Source organism: Neophocaena asiaeorientalis, unplaced genomic scaffold, assembly GCF_003031525.2.
Source record: "Neophocaena asiaeorientalis asiaeorientalis breed wild unplaced genomic scaffold, Neophocaena_asiaeorientalis_V1.1 scaffold70, whole genome shotgun sequence".
NCBI classification, from domain to species: Eukaryota; Metazoa; Chordata; class Mammalia; order Artiodactyla; family Phocoenidae; genus Neophocaena; species Neophocaena asiaeorientalis.
The window spans coordinates 13,759,453-13,771,923 of NW_020175410.1; the positions used below are offsets into that span (position 1 = coordinate 13,759,453).

The window sequence follows — 12,471 nt, forward strand, 5'->3', positions numbered from 1 at the left end:
TGTACACCTAAAACTAATATAACCTTATATGTCAATTATCTCAATTTAAAGAAAGTTAAAATGGGGGAAAAAAAGAAATGTATTCCTGGTCTTTAGAAGTTAAAACTTTCTTGTTGAATTTTGCTATATTCTGGGGTATGCATGTATGTGTACACTGAAAGGGTAGAAAAATTTTCCCTTCCCTTCTAGATTCTTTGGTTGGTCTAATAATTAAATTGACATAAGATGGATTAACAGGAGAAAAACTAATTTTGTACATTCAGGCTCTGCATAAAAATAGTAGACTAAAGTCAGTCAGGCAGTTGAGGCTTGTATACTGTCCTGAGCTAAGGACAGAGATAAGGGCCTGGACTTCAAAGGGGAGGAGGGTAATTCACAGGAAAATGGGAAGAACAGGTGTTTGGTAATCAGACATTTGTCCTGTCGTGCAGATAAGTCTTTTGAGATTAAAAAAGTTATCTCTGGTAATAGCTCTTTCTGGTGCAGGCCCCGTATCTAAATTCTTTTAAGGCAGTTAAGGGACAGGTAAAAAGCTTTTCTCAAGTCTGCTGGGTCTTGATTGATTCCCTTTAAGTCAAAATAATCCACATGGCAGTTTGGGGTGGAAACTAGAATAATTCAGGATCCAGTCTAGTTTACAGGTAGAAACGCAAACATCAAAGACAATTAACAGCACTAGAATCTGATATCCACAAAGGTGTATTACTGAAACATGATTTCTCTCTCTACAGTGACCCCCATTTCTAACAAAGATAACCACGGTAAGACTAAACTATTTTCATTCTAGTTGCACTAAACTTGGCCTGATTATTTACATAAGTTCGACAAGAATAGTAATGGACCATATAGATGCTTTTAAATCTCCTTTCCTGGAAATTTTCATAAGGAATCTCAGATTGACCTTTTAAAAGCCTCTTGAAGCTAGGAAGCTGAGCCAAGGACTTACCATCAGATTTCGCTTGCAATAGCTATGTACTGTTGACCCTTGAATAACATGGACTTGAACTGCGTGGGTCCACTTATACAGATTTTCAATAAACATATACTACAGTACTACACAATCCATGGCTGGTTGAATCTGTGGAGGCAGAACTGTGGGTACAGAGGGCTGACTATAAATATGCAGATTTTTGACTGTTTGGAGGGGGGTGGAGGGGTGGGGTTGGCACCTCTAACCCCTGTGTTGTTGAAGGGTCAACTGTATTTGGGTTAATTTCTCTTTTAGAGGTCCCCAAAATAGCCTGAAGTCCTTGTACTTGCCAGGAAATAACCTTCCTTACTCACCTGGTAAGGTTACTGGGAACTCTGTAAGCAAGGTACCAGGCTGGTTTTCCAAGGAGGTTTATTGGCTCCATAAAATCAACCTTAGTTCCTTAAAACTGTCTAGTTTTTCTGTTCTATGCACATTCTCAAATAAGACATTCCAGTCAAAGCCTTGAGGATATAACCGGGGTTTCCAGTTGTGTCCTGTTACGAGGAGAAAGGGTTCTTATTGGACTTATGGAAATAACTGTATCCATGAAAATAAGAATACTCAGTTTCTGAATTCTGGAGGGATCAGGTAGGAGAAAAACATGTTTCATCTTCGTTCACAAAGGTATATTTTACCAAATTACTGATAGTTTAAGAGAAAAGAACAAGGTTTCCTTAAATCTGGAAAAACAAAACATAGCAATGTTTCAAACAAAGTCATAAAAATTATAATGATCCTCAGTAGTTCATTCATGTAGTTAATTTTTACGGATCTTTTGTTAGTTTTATGAAGCCATCAGTTTCCCCATTAGAGTTCTGCAAATTCTTACCTAATTCAGTGGTATAAATTGAAAATGATCAGAAACCTGTTCTTGTTAGAGTCCTTTCCATGAGTCTCCTTGAAGATGAAGCACTTCTGCAGGAACACTTTTACAATAACAATAAATGACAAGAGACTTAAAAATGTCCATGGTTAAAGATCTGATGAAACTTCATTATAATGCATTTGATAAGGAAATTTGGTTATTTCTATGACAGTATTTTAAGACAACTGGAATTATGGTTGATAATATTACATATCAGATATTTAGGAATTTTATAGTTTCTATAAGACATTAATAACATCCATATAATAACATATGCATATAAATATAACTTTTAGTATTATTTCAGTGTTTCCCATGTAATTTAATATATCAAGTAATCCTAATTTATATCTCTCTTTTTATAAGGGGAGAGAGAGAACAAATCTTATGAGACGTTCCAGGGGCCCTCTGGAAAATCCCAGAGTTGAAGGTCAAAAAGCCTTATTTAGACTTTGATTTTGGAGAGATTTGTCAAAAATATTTGGTTTTAAAACACCATACTATCATAGGTCACTGTTAAACAATACTATTCACTTAACCAAAGCAACAATTAAAGACTTTGCAGGCAAATACAGAAAGTTACATAGTTGTAAAACAACAAAAAGCAAGAGAAGAGCATTTTCTTAAGCAGTCAGACATGAGGCATAGGAAGTTATTTTTCTTTGTTTTCTAGGCAGACTACTTAAAAGGTAAAGAAAAACCTTTCACAGTCTTATCAATAGCAGACCAATAGTCCAAAAAAATTTTGTCCTGAAAGAGAAGTTTTAATATCAGTAGTGTACTTATATAAAACTAAAACTTACTTTTTAGAACCCTTATAATAAATTCCATTTTAGCCAGCTTGACAAAGTAAAAGTCTCTCTCCAATGTTCCATACCCATTTAGTTTGTCCCTTATTCGCTTTCCCATTCTGAAGCAATCAGAATACTGAATCAATCAGGATAGAGTTGCATACAGTTGTTTTCCTTATTATTTCTCAGTTTTAATTATATAAATTAGAATTCTTAACACTTTAAGGTTTAATTTCTAGTGATTGTGAACTGTTACACCAGCATTCTGTAGACTAGCAAATTAATGCATACATTTCATAATTTCTAAAAGAATACACTTTAACAGTACAATTCTTCAGTGTAGAATAGGACACATTTATTTATACATCCAAGTATTTTTAGTTCCTATGTAGTAAGAAGCCAAAAGTAAATAAATGTTCAATAATTAATGTTTCAGTATTTTATTTAGAAATGATCAAGATATCCAAAGAAATTTCATCACTTACCAAAACTCTAAGGGTATAAGTTACCAAAGAGATTCTGGAAACTATTTAAGTAGACATATCATAAAACTTAATTATTGTTGAGAAGTTCACTTAAGAACTAGTTAAGTTTTAAACAATCATATTTAGATTACTTATGAAAATTTCATGAGACATTAAAACAACCACCATGGCAAATTTTGTAACAGATACATACTTAAACTAGCTTTTATTTACTGAAAATTATCCCAGATCACATAAACTTGAGAAGAATTTGGATTGGTTTGTAGTATGTTTCTGAGAGTTTAGAAATATTAAATTTGATGAGTCCTTTTTTCTTTAAGCCAATTAAATAGATCTTTTTACAAATTAATTTTGGCAATATTCATCCAGAGGTAGAAAAGTATCACATATACATAACATATCCATAGACGTAACATAAACACACACAGACAAACAGACCCTGTAGCTTCCATCCCAAAATTTTAACCATGGAAGTTTTTATAGCAGTCTATTTTCTAAAAGCCTCTTCCCCTCAACTCCTTTTTTTTCCCCCAGTCTCAGGTGATTATAGGCAGTACCTTAGCTATCTCCTGGGTGTTTACATTTCAAAGACATGATAAGATTTACATCTTCAAGGGACAGAGGAAGAATGCAAGTTTTCTCTTAGGAGTTTTTTTTAAGTATAGTTGATTTACAGTATTAAATTAGCTTTAGGCATACAACATAGTGATTCAATATTTATAGATTATACTCCATTTAAAATTACAAAGTAATGGCTGTATTTCCCTGTGCTGTACAATCTATCCTTGTTGCTTTGTACCTCTTAATACCCAGCTCCTGCCTTGCTCCTCCCTCCTTCCCTCTATCGACTGGTAACCACTAGTTTGTTCTCTATATCTGTGAGTCCATTACTGTTTCGTTTCGTACATTCATTTGTTTTGTTTCGTACATTCATTTGTTTTATTTTTTAGATTCCAAAATAAGTGATAACAGAGTATTTGTTTTTTCTGACTTACTTCACTGAGCATAATATTCTCTAGGTCCATATATGTTGTGGCAAATGGCAGTATTTCATTCTTCTTTAAGGACTGAGTAGCATTCCACTGTGTATACATACTACATCTTCTTAAGCCAGTTGTTCGTTGATTGACACTTAATGTTGCTTCCATAACTTGGCAATTCTAAATAATGCTGCTTTGAACATTAGGATGCATGTTATCTTTTTGAATTACTGTTTGTTTTCCTTGGATATATACCCAGGAGTGGAATTGCTGGATCTTAAGGTAGTTCAATAATTTTAGTTTTTTGAGGCACCTCCATTTTGTTTTTGTTTTTTTTAAAACATCTTTATTGGAGTATAATTGCTTTACAATGGTGTATTAGTTTCTGCTGTATAACAAAGTGAATCAGCTATACATATACATATATCCCCATATCTCCTCCCTCTTGCATCTCCCTCCCAACCTCCTATCCCACCCTTCTAGGTGGTCACAAAGCACTGAGCTGATCTCCCTGTGCTATGCGGCTGCTTCCCACTAGCTAGCTATTTTACATTTGGTAGTGTATAATATATGTCCATGCCATTCTCTCACTTCGTCCCAGCTTACCCTTCCCCCTCCCTGTGTCCTCAAGTTCATTCTCTACATCTGTGTCTTTATTCCTGTCCTGCCCCTAGGTTCTTCAGAAGCTTTTTTTTTTTTTTTTAGATTCCATATATATGTGTTAGCATACGCTATTTGTTTTTCTCTTTCTGACTTCACTCTGTATGACAGACTCTAGGTCCATCCACCTCATGACAAATAACTCAATTTCGTTTCTTTTTATGGCTGAGTAATATTCCATTGTATATATGTGCCACATCTTTATCCATTCATCTGTCGATGGACACTTAGGTTGCTTCCATGTCCTGGCTATTGTAAATAGAGCTGCAGTGAACATTGTGGTACATGACTCTTTGAATTATGGTTTTCTCAGGGTATATGCCCAGTAGTGGGATTGCTGAGTTGCATACTGTTTTCTATAGTGGTTGCACAAACGTTCATTTATACCAATACTGTAGGACAGTCCCCTTTTCTCCACATTCTTGCCATTATTTGTTATTTATAATCTTTTTGATGATAGCCATTCTAACAGGTGTGAGGTGATACCTCAATGTGGTTTTGATTTGCATTTCTCTGATAATTAGAGATGTTGATTATCTTGTGTCCTGTTGGCCATCTGTATGTCTTCTTTGGAAAAATGTCTATTCAGATCCTCTGCCCATTTTTTACTCAGGTTGTTTTTTTGATATTGACTTGTATGAACACTTTATATATTTTGGATATCAGTCCCTTATTGGTCATATCATTTGCAAATATTTTCTCCCAGTCAGTAGGTTATCTCTGTTTTGCTGATTGTTTCCTTTTCCTAGAAGTTTTAAGGTATATTTCTTTATTATCAGAAGTGTAGGGTAACTACTATTTAAAATTTCCTATCTATCTTTTTCAAACAGTTCTCTTCTAACATCCTGATCTTTTACAGTATCTGCAAGCATTTTGAAATGAATAGGGGAGGTCTGGGGATTGGTAAAGTGAGATGAACTTTTGAATTGTTTCTGGAGCCACATTTCTGGTTTTGCAGACTCTAATTTGTAAAATAAGGACAGTCTGTTTTATTTCCTCAGAGAACTGGGTTGCAGCCTGAATGCAATCAAGGGGCTGACCCACCTATCCAACTACATGAGGATTTTTAATTATGATAGAAATCAAAAGATTACTATAAGAGCCTACAACATGCTGCCTACAAGAGACCTACTTTAGGGCAAAGGACACACATGAATTGAAAGTAAGGGGATGGAGGATTAGCTCAAGGCAATGAAGTAGAAGGATGTGAGCTCACGCTCTTCCTACGAAAACACCAAAAGTCACAACCAACTGGTGAACGACCATTGACAAAAAAACGCTGGAACTTACTGAAAAGGATACCCTACATCCAGAGACAAAGAAGCCACAGTGAGACAGTGGGAAGGGTGCAACTGCAATAAAATCAAATCCCATACCTGATGAGTGGGTGACCCACAAATTGGAAAAGTTATTCCAAGGAGTTATCCCACAGGAGTGAATGTTTTGAGCCCCATGTCAGGCTTCCTAGCATGGGGGGGGTCTGGCAACAGGAGGAGGAGTCCCCAGAGAATCTGGGTTTGAAGGCCAGCAGGGTTTGATCATAGGATTACCACAGGACTAGGGGAAACAAACTCCACTCTTGGAGGGCACACACAGTCTTGTGTGTACCAGGACTCAGGAAAAAAAGTAGTGACCTACTTTTTTTAGTGACTGGGCCAGACCTACCTGCTAGTATTGGAGGATCTCCTGCAGAGGTGGGGGGCAGCTGTGGCTCACTGAGGGAACAAAGACACTGGCAGCAGCAGTTCTGGGAAGTACTCATTGGTCTGAGCCCTCCCAGAGGCCACTGTTAGCCCCACCATAACAGCCTGTAGGCTCCACTGCTGGGATGCCTCAGGCCAAACAACCAACAGGGTGGGAACACAGCCCCACCCATCAGCAGACAAGGGGCTTATTAAAGTCTCCCTGAGCACAGCCCTACCCACCATAGGGACAAAACCCAGTCCCACTCACCAAGGGGCAGGAACCAGCCCCTCCCATCAGGAAGCCTGCACAAACCTCTTAGACAGCCTCAACCACCAGAGGGCAGACAGCAGAAGAACTAAAATCCTGCAGCCTGTGGAACAGAAACCACAGTCACAGGGAGTTAGTCAAAATCAGATGGAAGAGGAATATGTCCCAGATGAAGGAACAAGATGAAACCCCAGAAGAACAAAGTGAACTGAAGATAGCCAACCTACCAGAAAAGGAATTCAGAATAATAACAGTGAAGATGATCCAAGATCTCGGAAAGAGAATGGAGGCAAGGATCGAGGAGGGGGCTTCCCTGGTGGCGCAGTGGTTGAGAGTCTGCCTGCCAATGCAAGGGACATGGGTTCAGGCCCTGGCTCGGGAGGATCCCACATGCCGCGGAGCAACTAAGTCCGTGCGCCACAACCACTCAGCCTGCGCTCTAGAGCCCGTGAGCCACAACTACTGAACCCACGAGCCACAACTACTGAAGCCCGCACGCCTAAAGCCTGTGCTCTACAAGAGAAGCCACCGCAATGAGAAGCCGGCGCACCGCAACAAAGAGTAGGCTCTGCTCTCCGCAACTAGAGAAAGCCCGTGCACAGCAACGAAGACCCGATACAGCCAAAAATAAATATAAAAAAAAAAGGATCGAGGAGGTACAAGAAATGTTTAACAGAGACCTAGAAGAACAAACAAAGATGAACAATATAATAACTGAAATGAAAAATATACTAGATGGAATCAATAGCAGAATAAATGAGACAAAAGAATGGATAAGTTACCTGGAAGACAGAACAGTGGAAATCACTGCCAAAGAGCAGAATAAAGAATGAAAAGAAATTAAGACAGCCAAAGAGACCTCTGGGACAACATTAAAGGCACCAATATTAGCATTATAGGGGTCCCAGAAGGAGAAGAGAGAAAGGACCTGAGAAAATATTTGAAGAGACAATAGCTGAAAAATTCCCTAACATGGGAAAGATAACAGTTATCCAGGTCCAGGAAGCGCAGAGAGTCCCAGGCAGTATAAACCTAAGGAGAAACATGCCAAGACACATAGTAATCAAATTGAAAAAAATTAAAGAGAAAGAAGAACTATTAAAAGCAACAAGGGAAAAATGACAAATAGCATACAAGGGAACTCCCGTAAGGTTATCAGCTGATTTCTCAGCAGAAACTGCAGGCCAGAAGGGTAAGGTTATCAGCTGATTTCTCAGCAGAAACTGCAGGCCAGAAGGGAGTGACACGATATATTTAAAGTGAAGAAAGGGAAGAACCTGCAACCAAGAACATTCTACCAAGCAAGGCTCTCATTCAGATTTGACAGAGAAACTTCTCTAGGCAGGAAAGAGACCAGCAACGTAAAACAACCTTGTACATATATATATTGCTATATCAAAACCTCATGGGAACAGCAAACCCCAAAACTACAATAGATACACACACAAAAAAGAAAGCAACCCAAACACAACACTAAAGATGGTTATCAAACCACAAGAGAACAAAAGAGGAAGGGAAGAAAAAAGACATAGAAAACCAAACCAAAACAAGACAGTGGCAATAGGAACATACATATCTTTAATTGCCTTAAATGTAAATGGATTAAATGCTTGAACCAAAAGACATAGACTGACTGAATGGATACAAAACCAAAACCCATATATATGCTGTCTACAAGAGACCCACTTCAGCCCTAGGGACACATACAAACTGAAAGTAAGGGAATGGAAAAAGGTATTCCATGCAAATGGAAATCAAAAGAAAGCTGGAGCAGCAATACTAATATCAAACAAAATAAACTATGAAATAAAGACTGTTACAAGAGACAAAGAAGGACATAATGATCAAGGAGTCAATCCAAAAAGATATAACAATTGTAAACATATATGCACCCAGTGTAGGAGCACCTCAATATATAAGGCAAATACTAAAAGCCATAAAGAGAGAAATTGACAGTAACACAGTAATAGTGGGGAACTTTAACAACCCACTTTCATCAATGGACAGATCATCCAGACACAAAATCAATAAGGAAACACAGGCCTTAAATGACAAATGAGACCAGATGGACTTAATTGATACTTATAGACCATTCCATTCAGTAGTAGCAGAATACACATTTTTCTCATGTGCAGTGGAACATTCTCCAGGAGTGACCACGTGCTGGGCCACAAAGTGAACCTCTGTAAATTTAAGAAAGCTGAAATAATATCAAGCATCTTTTCAGACCACAATACTATGAAATTAGAAGTCAATTACAAGAAAATGTAATGTACAATGTAAAAAACATGTGGAGGCTAAACAATAGCTATGAACAACCAATGGATCACTGAAGGAAATCAAAAAATACCTACAGACAAAAGCACAATGACCCGAAACCTATGGGATGCAGCAAAGGCAGTTCTAAGATGGAAGTTTATAGCAATACAGTCTTACCTCAGGAAACAAAAAAATCACAAACAACCTAACCTTACACCTAAAGCAACTAGAGAAAGAAGAACAAACAAAACCTGAAGTTAGTAGAAGGAAAGAAATCATAAAAGATCAGAGCAGAAATAAATGAAATAGAAAGAAAACAATAGCAAAGATCAATGAAACTAAAAGCTGGTTCTTTGAAAAGATAAACAAAATTGATAAACCTTTAGCCAGACTCATCAAGAAAAAAAGAAGAGGACTCAAATCAATAAAATTAGAAATGAAAAAGGAGAAGTTACAATGGACACAGAAATACAAAGGATCATGAGAGACTACTACAAGGAACTGTATGCCAATAAAATGGACAAACTGGAAGAAATGGACAAATTCTTAGAAAGGTACAATCTCCCAAGACTGAAACAGGAAGAAATGGAAAATATAAACAGACCAATCACAAGTCATGAAATTGAAACTGTGATTAAAAAACTCCAAACAAGTGGAAGTCCAGGACCAGATGGCTTCACAGGCGAATTCTATCAATCATTTAGAGAGAAGTTAACACCTATCCTTCTGAAACTGTTCCAAAAGATTGCAAAGGAAGGAAAACTCTCAAACTCATTCTATGAGGCCACCATCACCCTGATACCAAAACCATACAGAGACCACAAAAAAAATTACAGACCAGTATCGCTGATGAACATAGACACAAAAATCCTCAACAAAATATTAGCAAGCAAATCCAACAATACATTAAAAGGACACACCATGAACAAATGGGATTTATCCCAGGGGTGCAAGGATTTTTCAATATCCGCAAATCAATCACTGTAATACACCACATTAACACATTGAAAGGTAAAAACCGTGTGATCATCTCAGTAGATGCAGAAAAAGCTTTTGACAAAATTCAACACCCGTTTATGATAAAAACTCTACAGAAAGTGGGCACAGAGGGAACATACCTCAACATAATGAAGGCCATATATGACAAACCCACAGCAAAACATCATATTCAACAGTGAAAAGCTGAAAGCATTTCCTCTAAGATCAGGAACAAGACAAGGATGTCCACTCTCACTGCTTCTATTCATCATAGTTTTGGAAGTCCTATATACAGCAACCAGAGAAGAAAAAGGAATCCAAATTGGAAAAGAACAAGTAAAAATGTCACTGTTTGTTGATGACATGATACTATACATAGAAAATCCTAAAGGCACTACCAGAAAACTACTAGAGCCCATCAGTGAATTTGGTAAATTTGCAGGTTACAAAATTAATACACAGAAATCTGTTGCATTTCCTTTTTTTAAAATTTTAAATAGAAGGGTGACTACAATTTTTTTTTTATATTTATTTGGTTGTGTCAGGTCTTAGTTGTGGCACATGGGATCTTTCGTTGCAGTGCACAGTCTTCCCTCTAGTTGTGGTGCGTGGGCTGTTACGGTGCACAGACTCTGTAGTTGTGGTATATGAGCTCTCAAGTTGTGGCACATGGGTTAGTTGCCCTGTGGCATGTGGGATCTTAGTTCCCCAACCGGGAATTGAAATAGTGTCCCCTGCATTGTAAGACAGATTCTTTTATTTTTTTTTGTATGTATGCATGTATTTTTTTATTTATGGCTGTGTTGGGTCTCTGTTGCTGTGTGCTGGCTTTCTCTAATTGCGGCGAGCAGGGGCTACTCTTCGTTGTGGTGTGCGGGCTTCTTATTGCAGTGGCTTCTCTTGTTGCGGAGCACAGGCTCTAGGTGCATGGGCTTCAGTAATTGTGGCATGCGGGCTCAGTAGTTGTGGCTCGCAGGCTCTAGCACACAGGCTCAGTAGTTGTGGTTCATGGGCTTCATTGGTCCGCGGCATGTGGGATTTCCTGAACCAAGGATTGAACCCGTGTCCCCTGCACTATCAGGCAGATTCTTAACCACTGCACCACCAGGGAAGTCCCTATATTGCATTTCTATACTCTATTGAATTTCTGATCTTTTGTTGTTAAACAATCCCATTTACCATCGCATCAAAAAGAATAAAATACCTAGAAATAAAACTACCTAAGGAGACAAAAGACCTTTACTCTGAAAACTATAAGACACTGATGAAAGAAGTCAAAGATGAAGCAAACAGATGGGAAGATATATACCATGTTCTTGGATTGGAAGAATCAATATTGTCAAAATGACCGTTCTACTACCCAAGGCAATCTACAGATTCAGTGCAATCCCTATCAAACTACCGATGCCTTTTTTCTCAGAACTAGAACAAAAAGTCTTAAAATTTGTACAGAGGTACAAAGGACCCCGAATAACCAAAGCAATCTTAAAAATGAAGCTGGAAGAATCAGGCTCCCTGACTTCAGACTCTGCTACAAAGCTACAATCATCAAAACATTTTGGTACTGGCACTAAAACAGACATATAGATCAACAGAACAGGATAGAAAGCCCAGAAATAAACCCATGCACCTATGGTCAATTAATCTACTATAAAGGGGGCAAGACTATACGGTGGAGGAAAGACAGTCTCTTCAGTAAATGGTGCTGGGAAAACTGGACAGCTACATGTAAAAGAATGAAATTAGAGCACTCCCTAACACCATACACAAAAGTAAACTCAAAATGGATTAAAGACCTAAATGTAAGACCAGACACTATAAATCTCTTAGAGGAAAACATAGGCAGAAAACACTCTGACATAAATGACTGCAATATCTTTTTCAGTCTGTCTCCCAGAGTAATGGAAATAAAAACAAAAATAAACAAGTGGGACCTAATTAAACTCAAAAGCTTTTGCAAAGCAAAGGAAACCATAAGCAAAATGAAAAGACAACCCACAGAATGGGACCAACAAGGGATTAGTCTCCAAAATTTACTAACAGCTCATATGGCTTAATATCATCAAAACAAACAACAATCAAAAAATGGGCAGAAGACCTAAATAGACATTTCTCCAGTGAAGACAAAGAGATGGCCAAGAGGCACATGAAAAGATGTTCAACATCGCTAATTATTACAGAAATGCAAATCAAAACTACAATGAGATATCACCTAACACCAGTCAAAATGGCTATCATCAGCAAATCTACAAACAAATGCTGGAGAGTGTGTGGAGGAAAGGGAACCCTCTCACACTGTTGGTGGGAATGTAAATTGATACAGCCACTATGGAGAACAGTATGGAGGTTCCTTAACAAACTATAAATAGAACTACCATAGGACCCAGTAATCCCACTACTGGGCATATATCTGGAGAAAAACATGGTCTGAAAGAGCACCTGCACCCCAATGTCCATTGCAGCACTATTTACAATAGCCAAGACATGGAAATAACCTAAATGTCCATCGACAGATGGATAAAGAAGT

General features: G+C 37.8%; 1 protein-coding gene across 2 annotated transcripts in view; it reads left to right on the plus strand.

The window, feature by feature from the left end:
- Positions 1 to 12,471, plus strand: part of PEX1 (peroxisomal biogenesis factor 1) — a 72,574-nt gene that overhangs the window by 51,507 nt on the left and 8,596 nt on the right. Inside the window, exon 24 of one of the 2 annotated variants that reach the window (XM_024767114.1) lies at positions 732 to 761. The exons of the other annotated variant lie outside the window; for it this stretch is intronic. Within the exon in view, the coding sequence (XP_024622882.1) occupies positions 732 to 747 (16 nt within the window). The 3' untranslated portion in view covers positions 748 to 761. The remainder of the gene's footprint in view (positions 1 to 731; positions 762 to 12,471) is intronic. 2 annotated transcript variants of the gene reach the window in all.